We start from the raw sequence: 20,104 nt of genomic DNA, 5'->3' as shown, positions 1-20,104 counted from the left end.
TGCCCCAGCCTGCCCCTCTCCAGGGATCCTGGCCCCCTTCCCCACACACCAACCCCTGTGCAGCCCTGCTCCCAGAGGCATCCTGGGTCTCGCAGCCCCTCCACGGCCTCGCAGCCTCCGCGCCCCCTCGCTGCCAGCCTCCTCCGCAGGCTGGGCCTGATGGTGCCTCTGCGCCTGCCTCGGCGCTGCCCCGTTACCTCTCCGCTCTCACCTGATACCCCCTGAGCTTTGGTCCTAGCGGTACCCGACTGGGGTGGCACACCAGGGAGAATAGTAACCAGCTACTGCAGGAATACATTTTGCCCACCTCTAAGTAATTTTTAGGAATAATGATTCCAGCTGGGTTTTTTTGTTTTTTTTTTCCACTCTGAGGAGTCTGTCTAAAGGAATCTTAGCATTTTGCATTCTGTTACCTCTTCCAAACACCCCCACTTTTGCTTTCACTGAACTTTACTCCAGACCTCTAAAAGAAGATTATGCAAATGTAGATTACTAAAAGTTCCTAAATGCAGATAAGTCAGTATGTGGAATTGTTTCCTAATGTTATTTATGGATCTTTACTGCTTGGGTCCTTTAATACTGAATTAAGTAATAGCCTCAGTATTTGACAGTAACTTGGCTCCTGAAGGCAAACTTCCTACTGCCTGGCGTATTTAACCTCTGCTTCATTTGGATTCCCCCTCTACACATGTAAAGAGATAATTAGATCCCTTGCACAGTATAAGCCAATGTAACCAGGAATCCTGATGTTACATATGTTTCAAGGGAATTCTGTCCACTGTACATAGTTCACATGTGAAATAGGATACAGAAATGTGTAACTTTCCCTAGGTCCTAAGACTATAGCCCTTAAATATATTTGCTGAAGGCAACAAAAGAAGGTGGCAACTTTCCTCCTTTGTTCTGGTCAAATTAAGGATTTGCCTTAGTAAGTCCCCCCCCCCCCCTTTTTCTCCCTAAGAAGTTTCTTCCCTTTGTGTTTAATACATTTGCTTCTCCTCCTCAGGTTTCAAGGAGGACGGAGCACTGGTACATTCCCCTTAGCATTGTCTTAAGTTGTGGCAACCAGCATGGGAACTCTGGTAGATGTGGTTCCCTGTCGCACGTCACAGCCTGCTGCATCTTCTGTAAGTTTCCTGGAGTYCTTATTGGACCTGTCCTCTCTTCTGGGTGCTGGTGGGGGGAAGAAGCTCAGTGACATGAAGGCATTAGTTGCACTGGGCAGCTCTTTGTGCTATTCCTGCAGTTGTGGCCTCCCATACTTTGTTTCAGAATCAAACTCACTTGCCCTTATTTCCCCAACCCAATTTTTACCAGCGAGATCCGAAATGAAGCCATGGATCCTTCTCTCTTTCCTGAGAGCTGTGGAAAGGAACAGTTGGTGAATGTTGATAAAATGTTTTAAAATCCTTGGAGGGGAGGCTTGAAGGAAGGCCTAGGTGTTTGTACTGGTGGTGATCCTGTGACACCATGACAGTCACACCATGAAAACATGAAATAGAGAAGTAACAGGGCTTTGTAATGTGCCTGGCCCATGCTTTGACAGTGGGAATGTACAAGGGTTATGCTGAAATTGGCCGGGAGAGGGCAATGCCACCAACCAAACTGATGTCCTAGGTGTTTGTTTTGAAGGTCACTCACACCCAGAACAGTAGACGCCAAGGCCCTTTTGATATCACTGCCCAGTCCCCTTCATTTTGGATTCACCTTCAGGGAGTTTTAAAAGTCACTCTTGAAAGGGAGAATTGTGAAGCATTAGTTTTTAGATAGAAGCTCTTTTGTTTGCTTCTTGCAAAGTTAGCATTCAAAGGCCTCTTGTATGATGCTATAAAACTGAAAGAAAAATATGGTTCCTACTTCAAGAGTAAAAGAGTGAAACACAAAGAGGAGAGAGCTGGGTTATAATTAAAAAAAGGTATTTCAGCACCCCCCCCCCAGCTGCATTTGTGTTACTGTTACAAACAAAAGGAGGGCCCAGCATGCTCTGCCGCTCAGGCTAGCCAGCAGAAGTGGCCTACTTTCTATTCTCTGACGTTCATATTGTCAAAACGAGGCAGTTCTGTTTCAGAGATAAGAATCCCCATATAGAAGCAAATCTTTGATGACAAGATCTCTGATGGGAAACATGCTGTGAGGAGGTCTGTACCTGAACCTGACACTTAGGACAACACCTTGCCCTTTGCTGTGTTGGTGTTCGAGTAGGTAGAAGGTCCACAATAGGGATACAGGACTGAAAGGAAACACCTGAATTTCATGTTTCACTCCCAGCTTCTCTTGGTGATCCAAAAAGGCAGGCAGCGGAGGGCTTCTAACCTGAATAGGCTCTCCAATCCAAAGCAGCTTCTTCACAGCTCCACTAGTGTGTTCAGCTGAGACAGTCTTTCTGCATTTCTCAGGGATGGAACTACTGTATTATAGGTGACACATCTGGCTTTAGGTCCTCTCATTTGTGCCAGTAAATAGGGGTAGAGGGACTAGGGGTAAAAAAAGTGCATGCGCGGACTGACAAATGTGTGAGGTATCGTGCAATTGCCTCATCGTTGGGGCTCTGATTGGGGCTAGTGCCACAGAGAGCTTGTACTGGGAGCCTGGAATTGTTTTGAGTTTAGATGATCAAATAGCTGTGTCTGACTTCTGAACACAGCCAGTCTGCATCCCTGACAAACTGGAGATGCCTGTCAAAACCTCACATAAAGCTTCTATAGTCAAATACCGGTTGCACAGCAAGCAGTGACTTAATGGCAGTTCCTATATCCTGCTGTTGCCCAAATGCTTTGTAGTCCTTACATGACGGAGTGCAAGCACTAACAGTAAGTGCTTCATCGTTGCCCACTGCTAATGCAACAGGACACCCACTAAATGCCACTGGGGATCATGATAAATGAACCATTTTTCTCAGTTTATCAGCTTATCATGATTTAAACAATACGCTTTACAAATTAAATCCTGTGTGTGCTTCGTATTTCTGTACTGTTTGAACAGATTATTTCTTTATTCTTATTTTTATTTATTTTTTAAATCCTGTGAATTTGTGTCATGTCTCCAGTGTAAAATCTGTGACTAGGGACTGCCTGCCTATGGCTTCTCTCCTCTTCAAAGGACAAGTACCAATATCTAGAGCTTGTGAGGATTATGAGCATATAATATTTAATCTGCTATCAAATTCATAAAATAAATTCTAAAACCAGAGAACATCTAACAGCCATCTGCCACCTCTCTGTGCAGCCAGAATGCATTTGATTTTCAGTACACCTTGAGTTTGTTTTTCTTTATTCCATAAATTCAAGCAGTATAGGGAAGGGTTGACCTTAGCATTCTCACCTGTTAATATTAGAAATCTGCTATGAATGTATATTTACTATGTAGCATTGAAAAACAGATAGTAAATATGACCTTTCTTTGAGAATATTAGTCAAGAATATCATRGTAAAGTCCATAGAAAAGGCTCAAATGAGGTCACTTTCTGTCTGATGGGGAAACCATTTATTCAGATTATGTATGAAATTTGCTTGAAACTGCAAGGGCACAATCTACTTGATTGCATTGTACAAATTGTGGATAAATATTTATTGACATCTAATTAGCCATTTTGCATCTCAAATGCAGGCTGGATCATGGTGCTAACCATCAGCAGTGCCAACTCTCAAGAATTTTATGCAAAGCCTCACAATATTTATTATTTTGTTTAACAGCTGTGGTAGTACAATCAATGATAACATTAAAATCTTAGTTCACACTGAATTATTAAAAGTATGTAAGGAAGACAAACATAAATAAATAATTTAAAACTCATATGTTATTTTTGGGGAGGTGGCTAGCTCCTTTTTGAATGAATGGGATTGGTAATAGTAGTGAATGACCTATTGCTTGTCTTTCTGAATTTTAGCTGCACCTCTCCAGATGTGGTGGAGAGAATATTAGCATGATAAAAATTTGCCATTGCTTTTTCCTCCAGATCCTTCCAATACTTAGGCTGAAAAACATGTTTGTTTTTAAATGTGTCTTCTCACTTGGAAATGCTTGGTCAAAACCAAATATTATGAAATCTGAAGGCAAGCCTGAATGTCACTGGACAGTACTTGTACTGTTGCTCTGTGGATTGGCAGCTAGAGCCTCTGGCAGAAGGTGGCTTCAGCCATTCTTAGAGGTTTTTCATGTTTTCTTCTGGCATTTCCTCTAAGATGAGGTGGAGTTTGAGGGACTGCCTGGAGRTATTTGGTAGCTGTTTTCTGGAATGAATGCAATTATTATTGATTTAGAAACTTTGCTGGCAATTGTATTTAATTCTATTTTGAAAGTTTTCTTTCTTTTGTTTTTAATTCCTCAAGTTCTTTGCAWGGCAGCTAGAGTGAAGCCTAGTACTGTGTAAACGTTACTAGCTACGCTGTAGCCTGGTTGCCATTTCCTGCCTCTCCAGGGGTTGCTGAAAACGCTGCTCTTTCTTCAGGGCTGCTGACCCTTTGCTGAGAGTTAAAGCTGAAGGCTGTTCCAGTCTTCCCTCCAACTTCTCTAACTAAGCAAGACATCTGCTGTTTGCCGTTCTCCTTCCTGCTCTCTCCCTGCCCCCACGCCGGACAGAGCTCGCTGTGTTTGGTGGGTTTGAAAATCTCTTGCACGCAGCAGGTTCCGCGTGAGAACGATTGCTGGAAATAGGTTTCAGATGTTTCCCCAACTCAGTCCTGGGCCTGCATCTCGTAAGCTGAAGCGTTTCTATAGGAACCGTATGACATGTAGCTTGCTACTCCCCCAGCAGCTCCCCACGAGCATGCCCAGTGCAAGCCCTGACTTTGGCTCAACTATCCTGCGCGCAGTAACGGGCTGCACATATGGGACTATGAATACGGTTCCTGATGAGCTCCAACTCTTTGTCTTTGGGAGGAGGACGGAGAGGTYGTGCCCTGAGCCGGAGGAGCTGCCCTGCGTCTGCTGAGACCCTCGCCCTTCAGTGGGCTCGTGGAGAATGCTCGCCTGTTTGGCCAGGGGGAATTTACTGGATATCCTGCAGGAGGGCTTCACGGAGGTAAATGCATGTCCCAAGGCTCATGCAGACCTTTCCAGGGCAAGGCAGCCACCTTTTGTGCAGCCTCTCTCAGGAACTGGTAGGTCTCCCAGCGCTCTGAGAAACAGAAAAGGAGAAAAATGAGCAAGATTTCTGAGAGGGAGAGATGCYGAGTAGCAGAAAAGCATACTGAGCAGCTCAGCCAGGGGTCTGCAAAACAGCAGTAGTTTTGAAGAGTTTGTAGCTGTTTTACAGCTGATGTTTTTAGCTTGGATTTTTTATTCTTTTTTGCAGAGCTTTTATTCTTGTATCAGAAATACTGTAAACTGCAGTAAGGTTGTGGGGAATGGATTATTTTGTAGCATTGACTCCTCTCTTGAGTATAGGAGATCTCTATGTCTGAGAGCTGTTGGAAAGGCTGTAAATCTGCTGTGTGAACACACACGGTTCTCAGGAAAGGCTGACACAGAGCAGTCTGTCTCGTTTGTTATTCCATCCTGTTCTGTAGGTTGAACTTCTGGGGACTGAAATTCAGCTTGGTCAGGGAAATAGCATTTTTGAAGTTTTCTTTATTTGCTTATTCTGCTGTCAAGGAGCCAGGTAAATCATAAAATAAGGAATGAGAACCKCCAAGAAATTCCAAAGATGGGAATGCTGAGACTGCCAGGGGAGGGCAGGTTGTTGTTTGCTTCCCTCTTTAGGGTGCACAAAAGTTAGTTGAGTTGGACTCTCYGTTTGCGGACTTGGCACAAAATGCCAGGACAGCCACTGCCTGGCTGGAGTTCATCATGCAAACCRTGCTGGAGCACCATTTCCTGCCTGCAAGCTGAGAAGGAAGGAAAACTGGGGGGGCTTGTTCTGGAAGCAAATAGTGGCTGCTGTTTCCTTTCTCACCTGGTGGAGGGGAGGGTCTTTTGGTGTGTTTTGCTCTTTCCTAGGGCGCATATCCTGTTTTGGGTGTGTTTAGTGTTTCGTCGTCTGTGCAAGGCCCCGACCCCATCTGACTGTGCCACCCCTATACTCCATTCTTTAGAGCAAACGCACACCCCTTCCGAGCTTAGCAGCGCCAGTCATCCGAGGCAAAACAAAAGAGGTATGAAACTCGAACCTCACAGCTTCATGCCAACCACAGGTCTCCCTTTAATGCTCTGCTTAACTGGGTAAATACTCCATCCCCTTCTCCACAGAGAACCTCAGTCTCGTTTTTAGCTGCAAAGGTATCACTTCAGCTCAAGTCGTAGAGGGTTACACTTCCTGTTCTCAAGGGCAGCAATTTCTTCTCTGGCGTAAGCTAAAAGTAACCAATATATTAATAATGGGAACAAAAAACAATTTTACGTTCAATGCCAGCCTCACCCAGCCTGTCTGGTTTTACCCAGAGGCTGCTCAGCTGCCACGGCAGAACCTGAGATTCACTCTCATGTCTCCCACTTGGGATCTCTGCACTGGGCCACATCATGCACTTTATAACTAAGGGCAAAATAAAATCAATTTTACAGGTACAAAACCTAAGGCACAGAGAGGTTAAACGGCTTGCCAAAGGGCAGACATTGCATCACTGACAGAGCTGGGAATGAACTAGAAACCCTGTAACTCCTTGTCTTCTGTTTTGATCCAGCAGCCATACTCTCCCCTCTATCCGGCTCTCCACGTTATGTGGCTATTTGTATAAGTCCCCAGATGTGACAGAGTGTCCCAAGGTGTCTGATCTCAACACAGGACTCCAATATTAAAAGGCTAGAAGTGAGTGGCTACTAAGCATAATGTTTGGGTGTGAAACCAGATTCAAGATAAAGAGTCAGACACAATTTTATACAAGCAGCGAATTGCGAGAATTGCCTTGCTGACTCAATGTCTGTTATGCTTTTGGTAGAGCATCTTTTGTGGCCAGGTGGCTGTTTTTGTGACTAGGTACCCTGAAATATAAAGACATACTTTCCAAATCTGTGCATAGATTAGCCCACACAAATAAGTAAGTAGCTAGCAAACTTATAGGTATATGTGCTGAGCTCAGGTGCAACCCTGGACATGCTCGGGACCTGGAGGCTAGGTATAGTTCTGTTTCTCTAGGGATGCTGGTTCTGTGTCTCTGTCTTGCACCTTTGGCCGATAATCCATGCCTGGAATGTTACCCAACACAGCGAGAGGCTACAGACAAGTTTCTTTTGTTTCTTTGCATCCTCCCTCCCTGTCCACCCTGCTGGCTGAAGGCACCTGGGCAGCCTCATTATCTCTCGAGCAAGGGTGGAGGATGCAGCATCGTTGTCCCTTCTGTAGCTAATGCAGTTCTGCTTCACACATAACCTGTTAGATTGGTGATTTCTCCATGATTAACATAATCACAAATTGCTAAAGGGGACCTGTAAATTGCAAGTTCAGGGCTGTGCATTTCCCTTCCCTTTCAGAGTCCCTGGGCCTAAATAGGTTGCAGAGAGTGTCATCTGCAGACATCCAAAGCAGGGTTACTTTTGTTTAATGTTGAAATGGAGTGAACTCCCCTGAGGGCATCACACAGCTCCTGTCCCTTTTTCATTAATGGARTATCCTGCCTTGAAGGTGCTTCCCTGCTGTTTAGAGAGTCTTACGCTGCTCTGAGACAGCTAAATAATTCAGTCCCACAGCTGGATGGTGCCATGGGAATGTGTGGTTGCTGTAAATGGCAGTTTATCACATACGGAAAACTAGAGCACAGGGTCTCTGCTGTGGTGACTCTGTCCATGTGGCCTCAGGTCACTCTCTTTCTTTGAGGAAATGCAGTTTATTTAAGACAAGTGCTCAGGCTTCTGTGAGTTGTTTAAGACAGATGGGGCTCACAGAAAATGTGTCAGAAATGGCCCTGACAGCTCCAAGCCRTTAATGTGGCTCTACTTCAACAATTATCCCCTTCTCCGCCTTCTCTTTTTGAAGTAGGAAGATCATTTCCTCTGGCAGACTCAGTATGTAGCTGCTTGTGCACAATGAGTCATTTGAAATGGCAACTTGCTCCCTCCGAGACTACGTTGGACAACAAGCCTGGGACTGGGACTGGCTACTCCCTGGAGATTGAAATGGAGGTGAATTTTCAAGAGCCCAAGCAGAGGCTGTTTTGAATTAGGGTCTCCAACAGCAGCAAAGTGCAGTGCAAGATTGCCACGTAAGGCTTTGTCAACGCAGGGAAAYGCATATGCGTTTTGCTAGGTGGGAACTGCTCGTTCCCCAGCAGTACGTGTGCAGGAAGCGATGCGGTGCAGGTAGGGCTCTGTGTTCTCACCCTGGTGGGCTGCTCGCTGCCTGCCGCCTTGCTGAGCGTAGGGTGTAATAATTTCCCCTGAGTGGTGGGTTCACAGCTGAGTGGCGGTTGAAACAGGAATTTCCTCTATTTCCCACATATATAGTCTCTCTGCTTATTTCACCATTAGAGGTTTGCTGTATCTGTCAGTTCACTTGAGGTGATTAGATAGCATGCTATCTGTGAGATCTGAATCCTTGCTGCGAGAAATGGCCTGGGTTTGGTTTTGGTTTGCTTTTCTGGTTGAAGTAATTTTCTGGCATTCTATTTCTGGTGTTGCTACTGTCTTGTGCTCGCAGCCGTTCTGTCCCCCATTGTCTAATGTGTGATCTGTGATAAAAACGTCTCTGCTACTGGGATCTTAGTAGCAGAAGCCTGCACTCACCCTCCCCTTGCAATGAGTGCTATTTATAGCTAATAGGATTCACTGTGAAGAGAGCTGTTTTAACTCCAGTCTCTTTCGTCCAGTTCAGCCCATTAGGGCCAGCCCATCCCTGTGTGTTCCCTGCGGCACTGAGTAGTGACTGTCGTGTAGTGTAGTGACTCCTCAAAGCCTGGCTTTTGCTAACTACTTCAAGCTCTGTAGAGATGCTGCTATTTTCCACGTAGTATGGTTGAGTCTCATTTCACATCAGCTTTACTTTGGTATGTATCCGCTAGCATTTTACTTCCGGTCATACGCTGTTAAAGCAACAGGATGATCAAGCTCACTTGTTTAAGGCTTGGCCAAAGCAAGAAAGGCTTGGAGCTGAAGAACTGCTTATTCTTGCCAGGTTGCCCCTCTGGTCTGCAAGAAGCCAGGCAGCTGCTGCTGTGTAATTCTGCTATGCCTCAAGTACAGACATCAGAAAACACAGCCGGGGCTTCCCATACCTGGATTTACATGGAGATGTTCTTTAGCAGAGAGTTGCTTGCTCTGGTAGGAACTCTTGTTGAGTTTGTCCAAAGCCCTTGTGCCTAGCCAGCAGCAGGACTATCAACAAGGGAAAAATGAGTTTGCTTTTACACAAGATTAGGGGTTCAGCYGTTAAGATTTGATCACTGCCTGAGGTTCACTGTATGACTAAGGTAGGCTGTGCTTTGCTTGTGCAGCAGTGTCCGTGCTGTCCTTAGGCAGAGTGTATTACCAGTGCATTTGCACAGTAACAGGCAAAGGTTTATTGTTATCACTGTAGATCTCAAAGCATTTTACAAGGAAAACAAAAATTAGTACATCTGCTTTACAGCAAGAAACTGAGGCACACAGAGGCAAAGTGAGCTGCCAAATTCACAGTGAGCAAGCAGAGCAAGGAACCGAGTCTGTGTCCTAAATGCATCTTTAGTGCCCTGCATCCTTACCAGGTAACCTCRCTGGATGTCCCTTCCCCTTCTCTTTAGATTAAAGGTCCTTGCCTGCAAAAGGCACTGTTCAGTCGTACTGTGTGCTTAGCCTCTTCACAAAGCTTCTTTCCTCCCTCTGTGCAGGGCTAGTGACTGCATGCTCCTAAATAAGGAACAACGCTCCTTTTCTTTCCTGAAGCATCAGATGATGTCTCAGTGCAGTTTGTTTTGACAGACCTTAAACTTTATTTGGGTGTAGTGGAACCATTTGACAATCAGGGAGAATCATATGCTCCAAAGTACTGGCAGTTTACAGTAAGAGATCTACGGTTCAGCTTTTTGCACGTCTGCTTGGGTGGAAACACTGTTTGTTTAAAGAGAAAAGAGCCTCAAAACTCAAAATCCTTTCCTCCCTCAGACTGGGGAGCTGAGGTACTAAAACATCCTGCAAAAGTGCCAGAAGTGATCCCTAACACAGCAACGTGGCTTAAGTGAACAGATACCACCTTCAGATTTGTGAACATAAAAAGAGTGCATAGGACTGCCACTGTGGGTGTGGAAGGTATAGTGAGTAATCCCAGGACCTTTACAGACAGGAGATAGGAGTTAAAAGGAGTATGGGTAGAAAACAGATTAATCCCAGGGAGAACTCTTACTTGTGCTGTTATGAAAGTGTCAGGCAAAATTACTRTTTGAAGAAGGCTTGCTTAGTTACCACTCACAAAAATACCCCCCATCTGGAAGAGGGGTGGCACAGGTGAGATCTCTGTGTGACAGCGAGGATATGTCTTGGCAAAATATCAGCAGAAGGAAAAGGTTGCTTACATGAAAAGGAAAAATGGGATCACTGGGCTTTTGTTCTGCACAAATAAAATAACTCTTTCATTATATGGAGATAAAAAGCTGTTGGAGACGTGCATTTCCTGCCATCTGCTCACCTAGGTTTAGTTTCCTGGGAGGAGACTCAAGGTTAGTTATTATTAGGTTGTAACAAACTACCAAGCATAACTGTCTTTCAGATGTGAGTGGTCATGCTGGCTTCGTGAGCTGTGTAAAAAGATCTTGTATTTGCATCTATTAAGCTCTTTCAAAATGTATTCTAAAATGCAACACTAACTGAATAAAATAGCAGCATTTGTAGGCACACGTAAGAATTACTCCATCCTCTACTGAAAGTCAAATGTCTCTGGAATGCAGCATGACAACTGTTCAAAATGTGGCTGTGCAACACGAAAAAAATTAAAATGGCAGAGGGAATTTAGGGAGTTTGAATATTTTCACTTTTGGTGGAATTGGGCCTTGCTCTGTAACACCCCAGCTCTTACTGGTTATGGGTAAAAGACAGTGAAAGATGTGGTAAACTTTGAAGTCAGTAATCATGTATCCTGAAAGATAGTTGGGTGCTCTGGAAATTCTTGCTATTGTTTGTACTTGGACAACATGTGAAATGCACCTTCAACTCTAAACTTCATCCTTCACAGACCTCCCAGCACTTGAGCTGGCATCTGAAAGTCTGCCAGTGAGCTGCTCCTGTAATAGACCAAACAGGCACCACAGAGCAGTCATTTATTCCCCTCCCAGTAACAAGCGGTTAGCCAAGATGCCAAAGGCAGCTGTTATTTCAGCCCTGCTGTACTGCCAGGCTTTGAGCAAAAATCCCTGCTCTTCTCCCTCCGGACACGAGGACGGTGTTCTCCTGATCCTGACCTTCTAAATGAAGGGCAGAATCAGTTCCTGTGTGAGATCTGTGTTGAGAAGCCCAGAGAGTTGGATTTACAACTCCTTATATTTCCTCTGACCACACAGAGATGGCAGGAATATCTCTAAAGAAATTTTAAAGATCTGGCCAATGCTTTCCATAGTTGCAGGCACTTGCTTTCTAAAATCTTTGGACCAACCTGAACAGCCAGTGAAGGGCAGTCAAAATCAGTGGTTTCAAAAATGTTGCGTGGGCTAAGAGATCAGAGAACTGAAGACTGTACTCTTCACATTCTGGAATCTGGCTAAAAAAACAGGTGGCTAGTGTTTGAGATAAATTCACAGAACTAAAGAAAGGGTTTGTATTAAGACTAAGAAACTGAGTGCCTAAAACATAGTTTGGGATAAGGGCTTCCTTGGGCTGCTCCTCCAAAAGGTTTACACTGCTTGAAGCTTTGAAACTGAGCTTAGAAGTTACATAGGAAATATTTGCTGGCTTTCATCAAAATTTCAGGGTAATCCTTCTCGCTGGATCTCATCAAATCAGTGAAAAATCCTTGTCCAGATATGTTAGGAGGTTGGAAGTGTCCATGTTTGCATTCAGATAGGGGGGGATAAGAGTTAAGGAGGTCTCCTTGTTTTGAGTCACAAGTTTTCTCTGTTTCAGTTCACACAATATTTCTGTCTCCTGGTGTGCATGAAACTGCATAGATGCCTCCTTTTCCAAACAGTGCTGCTGCRCTGAGGCATCTTCTGTGCTTGAGGTGGGCTATTTATAGGAGATATGGAAAATACACATTAGGCCAAAAGTTATTTTCAAAAAAATTACATGTCCTGCTTTAAAGTAAGAGTTATATGAAAGAGGAACCCTCTCTGTATATATGGTCRTTCTGGCATCACTCTGGTCCTAAGTGGCTGTGTTTCACTGTTCGATGCATCAGAGGCTATCTCCCTATGTTAAAAAGCCTGAATCATATTTAAGTAGTGATTTCCAGAAAAAAAAAATCTTCTGCTGACTTCGGGAGCAGAGAGAAACATCATTCTCTTTGCTTGTGAGTTTTTATTGTCTGCTTCTGCAAAGGCCTCATCAAACAAAAACATAAGACCGAAAACTGGAAGAGCACTGGATGGCAGATTACAGAGWTCATCTAATTAAGATGTCAGAGAGCGCAGAAATCATGTGAGGCCTTAAACATCACATCCTGATGCAATTAGACCACCCTTTGAGCTTTGTTGTTGCAGACATTTGGTTCAGTGCTCTGAATATGCAGGACACTAAATGCCTTTCATGCTGGGACCAACCTCATAGCGTGAGGGCTGTTACTATTGACCCTGTGGGCAGTGTCCAGAGGGTATAGAGTAAAGATTATGAGCAACGTTATTCTTCTAAGCTCGGTCCCTAAATCCAACAGTCAGGAAAGATTCAGGTTCATCAAATGAATGCAGAAAAGGCACCTCTTCTTAGAAGCACAGAGTGTCGTGGGAGTCTCCTGTAACGCAGGAACAAGGAGGTCAGGCCCTCTGGAGGAATCTGCCTGCTAAAGAATGATTTCGTCCAAGAATGAAGTTGATGGCCAGCTTCAAAATGTGCAATTCCCTAATCTCAGAGGAGATGAAAATTAACCTTATGCAGCATCATATAGATGGCACTGGGAAAAGGGGTAGAGCAAAGGACAGACTAGCATTCCAAGGAATCATGATCTGCCTGTATTTACTGTCAGGCAGACGGGGCTGATTGATGGTAGAGAGGGGAGAAACATGAGCCCTAAGCAGCAGGTGGTGAATTACACTGGCTAAATGAGAATGGCAAGGACACCTAGGGCTGGCAGAAGATCTGCAATAGAGCTGCTGCTTTTCTTCCACCTGTGGAAAATATTCAATAATGATACTTAATTATAATTATCAGCAAGGGCTCACTGCCCTTGAGAAGAGGTGTTGGCCCTAGAAGGGTGGGCCCTTCCTGAAGACAGTATGTAACTGGTTGCCAGTGGAAAGCATGAAGGTATGTGTTCCTGACCTCTGTGACCAGTGGGCCTAAGGCATTTTTGGAGAATGTATGCTGAATAAGTGATCTAAAGTGGAATCCTGCCCTCACAAATGCACTGCTCACTGAAGAGCACTGAAGTGGTAGCCTGTAACATGTTAGCAGAAGTACCTGCAAGTTGTCAAACCCTTTACACCCTTGTGGGTGGCCCTAGTATCTTGCTTTAAAATCTTCTCCAGTCCCTACAAGTCTTTTAGGGCTTCCAAAGTGACTTGGATGTAAGAACCTTGCAGTGACCYGCCTAGGAGTTGAAGCAATCTGGGCTCCAAGTCCCTTCTGGTAAGGGAGTTACTTTCCTAGTTGCAGCGTACAGGTAAACCTGGCCTTTTTTTGGAACACAAAGCTGTGTTAATATAAATAGGATTAAACCTAAATCCATCACAATCCTAATAATCTGTGCTCTGTATAGTAAATCTTAGACTAGGCTAGTATGTTTTTTTCCCTTGAAAATTCTGCCTTTTTTGGGGGGGGAGGGGAAAGGGGGGGCAGGACTGGGCCCTGGTGTCTGCCCTGTTAAGTCCAGGATGTGGCTGAACTGAAGCTCAGAGCAAAATGCAGGGGAGTAGCAGAAAATTACTGGGTAGTCAGTGGTTGAAGGACTAATTATTCAGGTAAAGGGAAGGGGTGAGCTAGTTAGAACAGTAGCTGCTCTGTCTCTGAGTGCTCTTAGATATAGCCGTGAGCCACACCTGATTATAAACCGACAAGGGGAAGCTCCAGGGGTTTGTTAAATCCTGGGCAGTTTGGAGCTTCTGTAGGAAGCTGAAACTAGCAGAGTTAGAACATGGCAGGAATTAGTGAAATAGGTCCTGCAGGACCTTCCCCTCCTACTGAAAGGGCAAAGGTTCAACGGGAGAATTGCAAAGGATTTGAGCAGCTGTCAGGATACCTGAGCAGGTATGGGGCGCTATGGGCTCCTGCCTTCGGGGCTTAAAGGCTCACTTGGCATCCTTTCCTGAGCCTGGCTTGTGTTCTGCTGTTTGCCCTGCCTCTAGGTTTAGGGTCTGTTTTTGTTAATTAGGATAGTATAATTTTTGTTACGACCGAGATCCCTTTAGGATGGGTGCTGCACAAAAGGTGAAAAATAATCCTGATCTTCAAATTCTTGTGGTCTAATTAAGCCTGGATATTCCAAGTAGGAGCTGCAAATAATCAGAAGGAATAGTGAGGGAAAGATGAGGAAACTCAGCGTTAAGGATTACATTCTTCCATTCTTCTTTTTGCAAAGCCTGGGATTCCCCAGCAGGCACTGCTGCTTTAAGGGTTGCTTGTTCCCTCTGACCACGTTCCTGCTTTTCTAGGGGAGCAACACAGAGGATGCAGCTCGAGAGGTATGAGGTGGAAGCGTGGCCTTAGAGCACCTGGTACCTCCTGAACTTCTAGCTGCTCTGGAGCAAAGGCGCAGGTTAGAAGAGCCTCCGAGGCAGGGGGTTGAGCTGTGCCCGGTCCCTCCAGCGTGCCTGTGCTGGAGACGGGACGGGAGTGCAGCATGGAGTGCGTTTCAGCCCTGCCAGCTCCGTGCYGAGTGCTTGTGCTGCCCTGTTTGTGCAGGCCAACGGGGAAGTCGCAGAAAGTAAGGAAGCAAAGCAGTTTTGCCTCCCCAGCTTAAGCATTACTATATTAGGATTTCTGCTGAGCAGCTTGGAGGCTTTGTCCCTTTACGTGTTTAACACCGCTTTACTATTTTTAGATCATTAGACTTTTCTATCTGTTATTTTCTCAGTAAATTCAGTTACCTGCTCATCTCAACTGCCAGAAGTGACAGCTTGCTCCCTGTTTTTTTAGTTTTGCAGGAATCTAAGTCTCTTGGTGAAGTCATTACCTTTTCAAGTTTTTTTGGATACAAAATCGGAAATGATGAACAAACCAACTGTCTGAATAGCTAGAGGAAAATCTTATGCTTTAGTGGAAAAAGTAATACTAAGTCTACTAATTAAGTGAAAGTCTGCAGTACTGTAGCAGCTACTGCTATGAGATTCTCCCCTTTGTAATGGTGACATTAATATTCCATTGCCCCCAAATCTTCCTTTTAATCAGGATTGTTTAAAGTGTAAATGTACTGGGATTTAGAAGTGGTTTTTTTTTTTCTAGTAACAGTTTTAATCTTCTCGTGCTTTTAAGAAATAATAGAGATTAACATTGTGCCAAAAAATACATTTATGTAAATGCACAAAGAATGCTGAGAGAAGAAACAGAATCAACTGTTCAGTGAAAGGCTCTACTTTGGCATAATTTTTTTTCCTTTGAGTGAAAAAGGAGATTTCTGACTGGAAGAACCCTATAGTCTCTCACAGAATTGCAAGCTTCTGCAGGCTGGAAGGAGTTATACCCATTACGGAATTAGTACAATATAGCATTCTAGTTCAGAACTTTGTAAAATGATTTAAAAAAATAAGTACAAAGAAGTAAACACAATCGGTGAGAAGGAGATTATTTTCTTAAATTCCATAGACTTCAGATGCAATTTTCATGCAACCCTGTTCAGAAAGTGTTTATTGAATCCAGATATTTCCGTAATGGTGCTGATGCTGTATTACTGGGTAACAGATGGCTCTGTAAACAAACCTACTTCTCTTCCACTGATAATTATTTGAATAAATTAAAGCTTGTCTGAACGCCTGTGTGATAGAAGGCTTGTGGTCTGTCTGGCTCTGGAATTAGRTTGTGCTGCGAGACTGGATCTCAGTGCCCACGTGCTCAGTTTAAGTATACTTGCAAGAGGCTGGGATGCTTCTTGCAGGCTGGCAAGAGCTGTTATTACTGTTGACCTAAAAATCAGTGCAGGATCATAATTTTCTGCAAAAGGTACAGAAGTCAAGGCGATGCTTGTTAATGCGACAGGGGATATGCAGGATTAAGTAGAAACTAGAGCCCCCTGAAACTGGGCAGGCAAAACTGACGTATGTTGTTGCTGTCACAGCCAGAGAAGATCACACAGACCCCATCCACTGAAGGGCCACGTCCGCTCCAGCGAGCGTGCACCAGTTCTGCCACTTCTGCTTCCTTCTTTTAAAAGCGAGCGGGCTGTCTCCCAGGCTCGTTTCCTCTGTCGCGCTCTCCAGCGCCCTGCTGAGTGAGCACAACTCATGGAGCACAAGTGTCCGGGCACCCTTCTGAATCAGCAGACCGAGCCGCGGTGCGGCTAAAGTTGGATTTCCCTTGTCAAGATAATTAAAGTGAGGCTGTGATCAGAATGTGATTTTTTTGTTGTGGGCAATAAAAGCATAAACTCTGACTGACATTGCTGAGATAATATGAAATGGAGACCTAAAACCTGCTGCACCAGCAGAATAACAGGAAGCTTAGTGAAAGAGAGTCCCATAAATGAATCAATCTGTTTACACTCCACGTGCCGCGCAAACCCTGCCCAAAGGGATTTCAGTTTCACCAGGGCTCCCACTAGCCATGGAAGTGCCGGTGAGAGGGAGACAGAAATGAAAAGGCCACGTGAAGCGGCTGTGTGCCTTTCAGTCGGTGATGGCAGGTGGGTCCTCGCATTGACCGGGAGCCTGGGTCTCCCTGGTCTTCCCCTCGTGTCAACATCCGCAGCTGTGCGAAGCAGCACCCAGGATGCCAGAAGGGCAGCGCTCTTTGCTCTTGCAGGTCTAAGTGCTGTGGCAAGCTAGCCCCCAGGTGTTCAGGGCCCTGTATAGAAACAGAATTGGTCCTTTAGAAATGCGGGTGCAGCTCCCGGGAAACAGAGGAAGGGTCTTCTGCAACAGGGTGGCTCATCCCTGTTGCATGAGCTGTTACAAGTGAGCCGTGCCTGCAGTGCTAAGGAGGAGGGAGGCTGTGGTCCCTTCCAGGAAATCTGCTCTGGTTGTTTCTTTTGGTAATTGGCATAGTTCAATGTGGGATATTGCACAGATTTTTCTTGCTTCTGCACTGTGGCTTTTTTATTTTTCAGGTATCTGGAAGGAAATATTTGGGGGTGAGAGTGAAAGGAGTTAACAACTGTGAGTGAATGAATTTTGGCACCAAAAATGAGGGGCTGACAGCATTGTTTTGGCACCTGCGTGCATTAGACATTATGTAAAGCAAGCTCTCTTCTCAGTTGTGCTTAGCACGAGTCCTGTCCTGCTGCCTGCTTGCTCTTCCCATCCTGGCATGGGCTGAGCTGCAGCACAGTGTGCAATGACGTCAGTCAGTGCTCAGCAGGCTTTGGGATGAGATCCATTTGTGTTTATTTTCAAAGGCAGAAGATGGTGAAATCTGTGAAGAAGAGTGAGAGAAAAGTGAGAGCTATCCAACTTCCCCCTAAAAGAGCYGTGGTTTGCAAACAGTTTGTTTTGTTTTTTATTTCAAGCAACAACTGCAGGCATATGTGGCCTGGGTGAATTCCCAGCTGAAGAAGAAGCCAACAATAAAGCCAGTCCAAGACCTGAGACAAGATCTCCGAGACGGAGTTATTCTTTCCTCGCTTATCGAGATTGTAGGTCAGTAATGCCACATGGCACTATCTTTCATCTTGCAGTTTCAGATACTGTGCGGAAGAGGCTGGCCTTGGCTCGGACCTCTGCGAGGCTGGCCGGTGGGCACTACTGACCGCATCAGAGCTGGGGGAGAGTGGGCCATTTTAAAAGGAAACAAAATTGCAAACCGTACAGGCAGTTCTATTGAAGTCCAAATGTGTTAGCAGACAGTCATCTGTGACGTTGGGGGGTAGCCAAATTGGGGACTTTTCCAAATACATACGTGGTCTCGAATGTATCATGTGGCAGACGTGCTGAAACCTGTCAGAGGCCGTGTTAATTCCCGCAAGGCTGGAATACAGCCACAAAAGGATTTCCTTTATAGAGGAATGGTGTTAGGTTCTCACTGTGGTGGGGGCCTTTAGCTGCCTCTCTGTGTATATGTGTCACTGTGACTCAGTTCGGCATCTCCAATGCTAAGGGCAGGGCTGGGAGACAACACGCACGCAGGTGTCAATGTGGGGCGTTCTCAGAAGAGTGAACTGCCTGCCGAGATATTGATATTTATAAGAAGAGAACAGAGAGGCTGAGCAGAAGCAGTCCTGGGAGATGGTGCTTTCTCTCTGAGACTGTGCAGTACCGTCTAATGTTTCCACACAGATGAGCACAGACTGACTTAGGAGCAATCATGGAATAATGAAGTATGCTCAAAATGYACCTTTGCAGGCAATATATTGCAAAGCTCATCTCTGACCTGGTTATCCCCAGTTCTGGATACCTTATGAGCAGGAAAAGAAATCACGCATGTCTCTTGCAGTCCCTGACAGGATGCAAGATCAGCCCCTACACTTGTGACCGTTCCTGTGACAGCACCTAGCAGTTCTGTTCCTCTCTGTAATTAAGGTGTTCCATTTTCGCAGCTGGTGAGAAGCTGAATGGAGTTCAGGTCAATCCCACCAGTCAGCAGGAAATGAGGGAAAATGTGGAGAAGGTCTTACAGTTTGTGGCATCCAAAAAGATCCGCATGCATCAGACATCAGCCAAAGGTATGTGCTTCTGGAGGTAGCCTCAGATGATTCTATTTGTTGAAGGCCTAGTTCTGTTTTGTTTCATATTAAACTGATAGTGTACCGGTTGGTTTGTGGGGAGTGGKTTTTTTTTTTCCCTCTGTGGTTTGGTAATAGGTTTTGGGTTGAATGACACTGTATTTCTATCTGCTCTTGATAGCAAAATTCAGTGAACAAGAACAGAAATCCCTTTTCTCCTGCTATTAAACAGTCAGTAATGGGTAATACAGACTTAGACTGTCTCACTGAAAGGAGGTACAAATCTGTTATTGTAAAATGAGCCTTGGGAAAAATAATTCTGGACCTCTGGAAACCTGTGATAATGCTTCCTGTGGCCTACAAACTCTGCTGTATTTCCTGTGCAGAGAAGAACAGTGCATGCAATGGGAAAGAGACCCAGTACACAAAATCACATGTCTATGGCATGATTTAGTCACGTATCATAAGGACTGGGGGAAAAAAAATACTCGTGGGGCAGAAAACAGGCCCTCATCCTTGCGGTTTGCTGACTGTACTGGGAGGGGGACTGTTCCTATTGYCTGGGGCCCTGCAGATGGGGGGCAGGGGAGAGATGCTGAGACTGACTACGTGGAGCACATGACCTTTCTTGGCTTTAGCAAAAGAGCGCAAGCTGTTGGTTTATAGGCCTCAAGGTGAGAAGCTTAGTATTTGCATAAAAAGGAATGAGTACTGTCCCCACAGTAGAGCTACTGGCAAACTGAAGGCTCRATCAGTAATGTTGCAAACTAATTCTTACCGGCTCATGACTGTAGAAATGGTGGCAATACTGGTAACTTCCATAACAAATGCATCAACCCAGACATACAATGAAATGATGCATCATGTGGTCATAGGATGGGATACAGGCACAGGACTCTGTGGCACGAGCTCTGGAGCCCTGATCACAGCTTTGACACTGACTCATTCTGGGACTTCAAGCAGGTCACACAAATCCATGGCTTCATGTTCTCCATGAGTGACATGGAGGTGACTGTCACTGTGACATATTGACTATTCCTTATTTTTTGGCCACTAAAGCAAACAGTAACCAGCCTTTATGCTTCCAGCACCTGTGATTTTTTTTCAAGGCTGCCTCTGCTGTTTGGAAGCCTAAGTCCTATTATTTTTAATGGACTTTGAGTATTTCAATTCACTAAATGGTTTTAAAAAATTCTAATCTGAAAGAACAGTTGATCTTTGCAGTGAACGCAGTCAATGCATTTGAGCTAGTTTAGATGCTGGGGGAAGTGYGTAGTGTGAGATCATCAGAACTGATTAGTTAAAATTTGCAAGGTG

The 20,104-nt window shown here is 44.9% G+C and overlaps 1 protein-coding gene across 2 annotated transcripts in view; it reads left to right on the top strand.

Moving 5' to 3' along the window:
- The first annotated feature begins 4,810 nt into the window (after positions 1-4,810).
- DIXDC1 (DIX domain containing 1) overlaps positions 4,811-20,104 on the top strand; it is a 41,816-nt gene continuing 26,522 nt past the window's right edge. The window contains exons 1-3 of one of the 2 annotated variants that reach the window (XM_026068674.1): positions 4,811-5,020; positions 17,636-17,765; positions 18,662-18,787. In XM_026068674.1, coding sequence (XP_025924459.1) covers positions 4,961-5,020; positions 17,636-17,765; positions 18,662-18,787 — 316 coding nt within the window. In that variant the 5' untranslated portion in view covers positions 4,811-4,960. Of the gene's footprint in view, positions 5,100-17,635; positions 17,766-18,661; positions 18,788-20,104 lie in introns of both variants that reach the window. The other variant, XM_026068673.1, reaches the window with a different exon arrangement.

Source organism: Apteryx rowi, unplaced genomic scaffold, assembly GCF_003343035.1.
Source record: "Apteryx rowi isolate R43461 unplaced genomic scaffold, aptRow1 scaffold_278, whole genome shotgun sequence".
Taxonomy (NCBI): domain Eukaryota; kingdom Metazoa; phylum Chordata; class Aves; order Apterygiformes; family Apterygidae; genus Apteryx; species Apteryx rowi.
Note: the sequence above shows the minus strand (reverse complement) of the source record. Positions and strands in the feature narration are given on the sequence as shown.